Genomic DNA, 9,061 nt, shown 5'->3' with positions numbered 1-9,061 from the left:
TTTTTTTTTTTTCTTTTTCTTTTTTTATCTTAAAGAAAATTCTACAAGATTCCTTGTGTAAATTATACAATCTTCTTCATTCCTCGAGTTGAAGGATAATTTGCGGCGAGTCGATTCAACGCTAAGCAAAAAGTGATCATTTACAATATTATTCGGATTTCGAGACAATATTTCGATTATTTTATACACTTTGTTTAGGTACAACGTGGCTAATATTTACGTTTATTTCTCTCGTTTCTTCCCCAGAAACGAATTCATCCAAAGAAAGCGAAAAAAGATTATCTTTAAAACAAAATAGTTATTGAGTATTCGAATATTCGAAACGAATTTCACTATTGAAAAATTGGTCCAGACAATCAAATTAATCGAGTACCATCTCGAAGATCTGGGGTTTAGATTAGATATTGTATCATCTATACGAGCGAAGCACAGATACCGATCTTTTTTCTAAACTTATTCCAAAGAATATCGCTTCGTGGATAAATTTCGAACAATCTCAACAGCGAGGTCGCTCATATATACTAACGCTCTATTGTACAAATTGGTCGAACGTTTGCCAATCGTCTACCATCGAGTGAAAATGCAACGAGTAAAATACAATTGACAAAGTTTTAACCTTCTCTCCGACTTTGATATTTTTTTCTAACTTCTTTTTTCAAACCATACCCTTGCGTTTCGCTTCACATTATCGAAAATATCCTCTCGACGATGGTGATCCTCGTGAGGATTCGCCATCGTTTCAAAAAAGAAAAATTTCACGGTGTGCGATTATCGAAACTTAATTTCCCTGTGGAACCAATTTCTTCGCGAATCACATTTGGAAAATCAACATTTTCGAAATCACTCGATTTCTGATAAAATTAATTAACAGCAATTTTGCGTCAACCGCATTTTAAGAAAATTCATTATCGTCGATAAGACAAAGATAAGAAATTTCAAATTCAAATTTTCAATTCCCATCAATTCCTTCCGAAACCTTCAAAATTTCAAATATTGGATATCTCTACCATTAATAAAGTAATCCATCCAAATGAAAAATTCGCGAAGAACCACCTACGATTACGAAAAAAGTTTCAAAGATCCCAGCTGGCTGTCCGTTTCATCATCGAGGTGATCATAGAACGAACAACGAGGTTCCCGCTGATTCATGGTTTGCCGATCCATCAGGAAACAGTCAGCCTGGTTTGTGCGCAATCACGTGCCCTCGGCGGAAGCACGGCAAAGACCGTGTCGTCGCCGTGGAGGCCCGTTTCCGGTGTTTTAGAACAGCACGCAACCGGAACCGTGCATCACCTCGGAAATGAACATCGGCGTGCCGGCGCCGAGCCCGCCATCAGTCTTCTGATTCTCGTTCTTGTCGTATTCGCAGTCGAAATAGCAGCTCTGTGGAAGAAACACGTATTTTTTTCATCGTGCTACGCGATCGAAACAATTTTTAAAGCAGCCGAAGATGTGTAATGGAAGAAATGAAAAATCTTTTTTTTATCGTTTCAAATAATTTAATTGAGACATAATGCATAAGAGAAACGATATTATTCTTAATCTTTGATAAAAAAAGAAAAGAAAAATTTCTCTTTCAAATTATTCTATTTCTAACAATCTTTGCATTTTTGTACGAGAAATGAGATGAGATGAGGGATCGATTATAATCTCTCACTTCTAACTTTTTGAGGGAACAGAGATGAGATTCAGATTTTTGAATCGAAGATATTTCTAAGAAAGTATATATATTTGAAAGGACGAAAGGGGAATTCTGAAGTGCAATGCATATCGTATTGAAAAAGAGCGGCAAAGTGTTTCGTGGAACGTTGAAAAGATGAAAGTATTCAATATTGCAGCGGTGCAAGGTGCACGCTTACCTGACAGTCCAAGCATCTGCAGTGGTCGCTCATCTTGCAAGTGATGCCCCACTGTTTCGCCACCGCTCTGTACAACTCTTTGCTCGACTTGTGAAGGATCTTGGGAGCTTTTGTTCTATTATCTTCGCCAGACGCGTCATTCCCGGGGTTGTTTCCACCCTCGTACCTCTGCACCTCGGCTGCATGCTCCAACCGTGTCTAAAATTACATCAAAGTATAAATGGAGAATTTCGATAAAACCATCTCTCTCTCTCTCTCTCTCTATCGTTCTTTCAAGCTTAAATAATCACGCACTACGCCTGAATCGATAGACGAACAATTTTACTTTCTCAAACGAAATCTTTTTAATTTACTCGTCAAAATTTCTATCGAAAATATTATTTGAAAGATTATTAGAAAATTATAATAGCTATATCTAGAAGTATTCAAGAATTTTCAAAGTATTTTACTTTCGCAAATTCATCCTCTCAAACATCTTTTCAATTTGCTCGTCAAAATTCCTATCGAAAACATCACTTGAAAAAATTATTAGAAGATTGTATTAGATATCCATCGAGAAATATTCAAGAATTTTCTCTTCACAATCTCAAACAAAAACCTTTGTCCTTCTCTACTACAACTACTGATAAAAAAATCAAGAACGTGTGTTCTCTCTCTTTCTCCAAAGGATTACGATCGAACAGAGTTGAACGTGGCCTCTGTTTCATCCGATCGATCCATATCTTCACCTGTTCGATAACGTGCTCGTAAGAAGGAGGAGGTGAGCTCGGTATCGCTTGTTCGTTCCTCACCATCACGCTGTTGGAAGCTAATATCGGTGAGTTTATATTGGATTGAGTTTCCCCGCTCAACTGCAGTTGACTCATTGGCAGTTGAACGTTTTGCCCCCTCGCGTTCTCCTCCTCGTCCTCGGGAATCTCCTCCTCCTCCTCCTCCTCCTCCTCCTCCTCTGTCTCGCTCTCTCTCCCTGTCTCCTTCCCGTGTTGCTTCTCCCTCTCCATTTTACCCTCCAACTCCTTTTCCTTGTCCTTTTCGCGCTCCTCCTTGTCGCTGCTGCGCGACTTTGACATTTTTGAGAAGGGGAACTTGAACGGCGCCAGTTTGACTGCTTCCTCTTTCTCTACTCTTTCTCCCTCTGAAACGGGAAAGGATTGTTGTAAGTAAGAGAATTGCTCGTATTATCGCTGCTTAAACTCGAGCATCAATCGGTGGCACGAGGACAGCGATGGAAAATATTCGTGTATGTGTGTATGTGTGTGTGTATATGTGCACGTGGAAGAATCGTGGACAAACTGGGTCGTTGATTGTCCGAGCGAAATTTCATTTTCCTCTTTTTTTTCTTTTCCTATTATTTCAGATTTTTAACAACAGAGACATTGGCTCCTGAGATACTCTAAATACTCAAAGTTTAATCTTTAAGTAATTTTTCTAACCTTGATCCAAATTTAAATAACATCGTTAAATAACACGTCGTCTCAAGTGAAACTAGAGACTCGAAGCACTGATGTCGATCTAATTTCCCTTGAATAATGAAATACACGAGATGAAAAATTATTATTATTATTATTTCTTCCAATTCTCGCGTAAGAGAATGGATTTCACGATGAATGTGTCGAAGAATCGGAACTTTCGGAGTCGATACTTCCTAACACGTGTCATCTCTCTCTCTCTCTCTCCAATAACTAAACCGAGCTTCCACTCTTCTCCCGACCATCAAAAAAAAAAAAAAAAAAAAAAAAAAAAAAAGAAAAGAAAAAAACCAAAACTCGCGCTTCTTCCATCATCTCCACTCACTTCCTTTCTTATCTCACGAAAAAAAAAACCTCGAGTGATTCTCATTCACGCGACACGGATTCATCGAGCACGAGCCAGTTGGTACAGAATAGCGTAGAGGAAGGCAAAAAAAAAAAAAAAAAAAAAGAAAAAAAAGAAAGAAAAAAACGATGGAGAGAGAGGGAGAGAGAAAAAAAGAGAGAAAGGAAAAAAACACGGAAAACATAGGAAAAACAAGCGGAAGGGGAGGAGGGGTTGGGGGTGTGTCTCCGTGCGAGTGCACCAGCTGCATCTGTCGTTGACCCAGTGGCCGAGTTTCCCGTTTATCGGTCGACCTGGCGCAGTTGCGGCTGACTTTAAAGCCGTCGACTTCTCCGGAGATTTAAGCTCCGCCCGAACCACCGACCATACACACAACCTCTTCCACGAGATATTCCACGATTTCTGGCCGGGAATTAGCGGTAACAAGGATAATCCAATGGATAGAGATCGATATCGGATAGAGAATCGAGCTTGGGTAACTCTCTTCGATGAAATGTTTTTTTTAAAATTAAAAGAAGAAGAAGAAGTTGAATTAATCGTATTTTTCTAAGATAGATGGAACTTGGAGCTTTTATTTATAAAGTTTACTTATTGAAATACACTTTTACGTTATTTATTAACGATTTGTCCGAATAATTGATAACCATTCGATTTAACTAAAGTCCTAAAAAATTATCTCAGAAATATTCAAATGATCGATACGAATGCTGGTTAAATTTATCCTATCTCACGGGATTTCTCTGCATCTTGATTGTTTCTGGCACCGGGCTTTATCGGTTCGATACACTTTGAACACCGTGATGGAACGTGAAGTCGTAAATTGGTAAAGTAGAGTTTGGAAGAACCGAGAGAGGGTGATTAACGGAAAGTCCCTTTTGGAAAATATTGAACGAAGAGATTTGAATAGGTTGAAAGATGAAAATGACGACGAGTTGTGGAATTCGGTGGGAATGTTTATCGCGGTCGAGTCGCGAATATTCCGTGAATGGAGCGAACGTTTGAGGTTAGGATGTGAAAGAAGATCGCGTGAAACGCCTGCAAACTTCCGGATGATTAATTAGCGGTCTTTCACGGGATTTTATTAAAGTTAGTTGAAGTAAAGTTGAAGTCTTTTGCGAATATTGAAATTCAGGATTAACGATCCCCTCTTCAAGATTAAATATAACTGAATGTTTAATGACATTCGAGGTAGAAATTATATAAAGAAGAAGAAGAAAGAAGAAAGAAAAATCCTTTAATTCTCAACTGTTAAGAATTGTTTCACAAATGTACACCGATGATCAACGTGAAAAATATTCCGATACAAAACTTAATCAACGCCCACACCCTGGAAATAAATATTCCAGGAAGACGAGGCGAGGACCCTTCCAATTTCCTCCTTTCCTTCGAACGCACGAAACGATCGTTCCGCGTTATAAAGCTCGAACTACTCTGTTCCCAGATGTATTTTATGGAAATGAAAATTCTTCTCCGTCCAAGCTGTCGACGGAGAGGTGTGCGACGGTGCGGATACACTTTACACCGGAAGCGTCGCTCAACTCGGGGAAACGAGCGTGGCAGCTTTAATTCGACGTGTCGCTCGAAACTCTCGGTTGGAACTCACGTTAAAAATGTACGTACCCTGAAATCTCGTCACAATGCGATCTCGCGTTTATATTTTTCAACGCGAATCGCGGAAGCTCTTTATTGTTGCTCCTCGATTGGACCACCAATTAGAAAAATAGAATTGCCCGAATAATTCCTGTCTCCGTGATTCTCAATATTCGAAGTACTATTTTTGCCATTTTCTCCTTTTTTTAAATTAACTTCTCTCTCTCTTTTTTAAGAAGAACACAAGAACAAGTTGTTCTTTCGTTAGAGTTGTTAGAGATAATTAAACGGAAGATGAAAGAAAAAGTGGCAATTTTTATTCGAAGACACTGATAAAAAAATAATCTTGAGAGAAATCTTCGTATGGAATTTTTACAATAATAAATATTGCCTTTCATTTTTCATTAGATCGATGTAAAGTAAGTATACGTATCACGAAATACGATTAATTCGTGGATAAATAAAACTGATCAATTCGGTTTTAAGCGAAGAAACGGAGGGGAGGGTGAGATTGGATTCACAGTCGGATAAATATCGTGGAACAACAAGTAGATTCGACTGCTTGTGTTCAGACAAGCGTAAGGTTGTCGGGTATGGGCAAATGGATAAGAAGGAAGTCACGCGTCGTCGGATAAATAGAACGTGACCGTTTCGTGTGCGGACATGCAGACACCGAAATCTCGTGCAATCTGGCACAAGAGTGATGTTCGTTGTGTTAACGTTTCCAATTTCAAATGGCAATTGCAAAAACGCGAAATTCACGCGCAATGCGTTTATCAGTGGTACGAGCCTGTATACGATCCGACTAGTTTCGAAAACATCTTTAAATATCACTCGTATAAAATATAAATATATATTTTTAGAAAATTTTTCAGAAAAATAAGAATAATATCGTTGACGATGAAATCATGAAATATTTTATTTCAGGAGGGACGGGAGAGACAAAATTCTCAAATTAAAATTTCTTTCATCTCTACATCTCCACTTTGTTCAAGAATCCACGAGGCAAGCAATCAGCAGCGAGCAATCGTACACGTTTAATCCCGCGACAGAATAGTCGGAAAGTTTACAATCTGAGGAAGTTTCATCGCGCTTGAATTGGAGCAAGGACGGCCGCACGAACATCTCTGTGTCTTTGAAGTAGAGGGGGGAACGGAAAAAAGAGAAGAGAGAAAGAGAAAGAGAGAGAGAGAGAGAGAGAGAGAGAGACTCGCGGCAATTGTATCGCGGATATTGTGTCACACTTCACGCGCGATACCACCGCGGCTTTCATTTCACTTCCGGTCCCCCGGAATCAGAATTTCAACTTCCTCGTTTCACTGGAATCGTTGCCTCCAGCGTGGGAGGAGGGAAATTTCCATTCCATGGAAAATACGAAAAAAGAAGAAACGTAAAATCTCTAACGTTTGATACACGTTGATATTCTTTACGATGACCACGAGCATTTATTCCCATGGAAAATAATGTGCGAGAAGACGATGTCCATCCTTATATCGCGATCCTCAACCAAATCCAAAAAAAAAAAAAAACCAATAAACGTCTTCAATCAACCTTGTCGCACATTCAACCCCATCCAACGAGACAATTTGGCTAATTTGTCTTCCTCGAGTCGGCCCTTTTCTCCTTCGAAGGAAACAACGATTCTTTCGCAGGATCGCTGCTCCTTTCGGATACAGGTCGTCGAAAATAAGACGAGCACTCGACGAGTCGAGGGAAACGAACGAACGAACGAACGAACGAACGAAGCTTGGCAAAGTAGGTTGCGCCGGGTGAGGGGGAGGGGAAGTGTACGGCCATTGAATCCGCTGGATTCCCATCCCTCTCTCCCTCCCTCCTCCCCCCTCGATAGAAGTGGACGGTCTCATGTCAGTGGCCCGAGCTAGTGCACCGTCATCCTGGGCTCGCACCTTTCGTCCTAGTTTCTCCGTTCTTACCCCTCCTGCCACCCTTTCGTTCCGCTTCATCCCTTCCATCCTCTGTCTCTTCTCCACTTTCTTTCCTTGTCCATATCCTTGTGGATAGAATCTCCTCGCACGGTCCCTCTCTTCCTCTTCCTCCCCTGTGTATATATATATATACTTTTGTCCAACCTCAACGGATCTAAACTACTACGTGTCCGATTAACCTTGCTACCGAGTTTCACGGAGATGGCGATTACCCTCTTATCCTCGTTGAACCTTTTTTTCGAAACGGGGAGGGAGGGGAGATTGATGCTCGTCGATGAGTTTCGAGGTGGAAAATGGAAATTTCGATCAGTTTGCAACGCTCGAGGATTCGCGTTTATAGATTTTTTTTCTTCAAATTCGCGATTTTTTTGTTTTCGGGAAAGGTTATATTTACGATTCGAAAATTTTCATTCTCTCGAATCGAATTGTTTTCGAAAGGAAACGGAATTTATGGAGATGGAGTTTGTACAGTTTGTACTGTTGTCGAGCCTTTTAATATCTTTTCTTTTCGTTCTTTCTTTCTTTCTTTCTCTCTCTCGTTTTATTCGACACCTCTCCACACTTCGTTTTATTCTCCACCCCCGAGGAAGTTTCAGAAAAGCCAGGCCAAGAGCAGGGACATTGTCTCGGGGATGACAAACACCCAACGGTGTTTCGGTGTCCTTTCACGCGAGAAGTTTGTGGGCGGCCGCCATTTTGGGCGGTGTCTTTTCAACCAAGTTTGGAGAACGACGCGGTCGCGTCTGCTAGGACGGCTAAATCTCCTCTCTCTTCTCTTCCCCCCCCAGGTGACGTGGTAATCTCGGTGTCTTCGTGGGGAAAGTTTGCCCTGTTCAAACATCAGGCAGAAATCTTGGCGAACAGGGGGGAAACAATCTCGCAGATTCCTCTGGAAGTTACAACGATCCGACGCCGACGAATTATTTCGTCGAGATGATCCCTTTTGAGGATCTTTATTAAATCCTTCCCTCCCTTCGTCTCTTTTTTTTCACATTGGAGAAATTATTCGAAGCGTTTTGTTAAGCGATTTTCCATTTTTGAAAAATTGAATATGTATATAAATATGTACGCTATATTTGATGAAGAATTGGAATGTTAATTTTTATACTCGTTATCGAAATTAAACATCAAAGATCTCGATAATAATTTATGGAAATGGAATTTTAACGAAATTTTAAGATTATATTTAAGATTATATTATTGAAGGCATCGATCAATTGTTTTAATCTACCGATAAAAAACTTATTCTATTAATTTTTACACATTCGTTCCGAAAGCACACACATAAATAACCATTTAACTCGCGATATCACGGAATCGTTAACTTAAACATACATTTCCGTAAAAATAATTATGATTCATTTATTTCATGCTTCAAATTTTATAAATTGAAAAAAAAATATATATATATATATACATATATATAATTCTGAATTTGCATTGGAGATGGAAAATTCATGAGATCAAACAGAACGAACGGTGCACTCCAGGAAAAACCGATTAACGTTAAAATCACATCGAAACCGCAGATGGATTTGTGCTTTTCTCGCTCTATAATTTACACTCCCGCATCATTTGCTTCGAAGAATAATATTGGACGGTTGTTAATAACACGTCAAAATAACAAAATACGTATATACACCCACACACACGGTGTGTCGGTTTCGAGTTTCAACCTTCTTTCGATATATATATATATATATAATTTTATTGGTACGATAATTTATCGTTTTCGGTCACCGATTGCAACGAATACAACGATCGATCCTCGTTGCTCGAGCACGAATGTCATACATATATTCTCATCTCACTTGTACGCGTTATTTTGCAGTGTAATGGAATCGTCTAAAA

The 9,061-nt window shown here is 39.6% G+C and overlaps 1 protein-coding gene across 1 annotated transcript in view; it reads right to left on the bottom strand.

Annotated features, from left to right (window-relative positions):
* Window positions 1-916: 916 nt before the first annotated feature.
* The window catches only part of LOC102680653 (X-linked retinitis pigmentosa GTPase regulator-interacting protein 1-like), a 13,951-nt gene continuing 5,806 nt past the window's right edge, over window positions 917-9,061 (bottom strand). Inside the window, exons 3-5 of the mRNA XM_006614041.2 lie at window positions 2,588-2,984; window positions 1,860-2,057; window positions 917-1,383 (exon numbers count right to left, since the gene is read on the bottom strand). Coding sequence (XP_006614104.1) covers window positions 1,261-1,383; window positions 1,860-2,057; window positions 2,588-2,929 — 663 coding nt within the window. The 5' untranslated portion in view covers window positions 2,930-2,984 and the 3' untranslated portion in view covers window positions 917-1,260. The remainder of the gene's footprint in view (window positions 1,384-1,859; window positions 2,058-2,587; window positions 2,985-9,061) is intronic.

This window comes from Apis dorsata, unplaced genomic scaffold (assembly GCF_000469605.1).
Source record: "Apis dorsata unplaced genomic scaffold, Apis dorsata 1.3 scaffold_169, whole genome shotgun sequence".
Lineage (NCBI taxonomy): Eukaryota > Metazoa > Arthropoda > Insecta > Hymenoptera > Apidae > Apis > Apis dorsata.
Note: the sequence above shows the minus strand (reverse complement) of the source record. Positions and strands in the feature narration are given on the sequence as shown.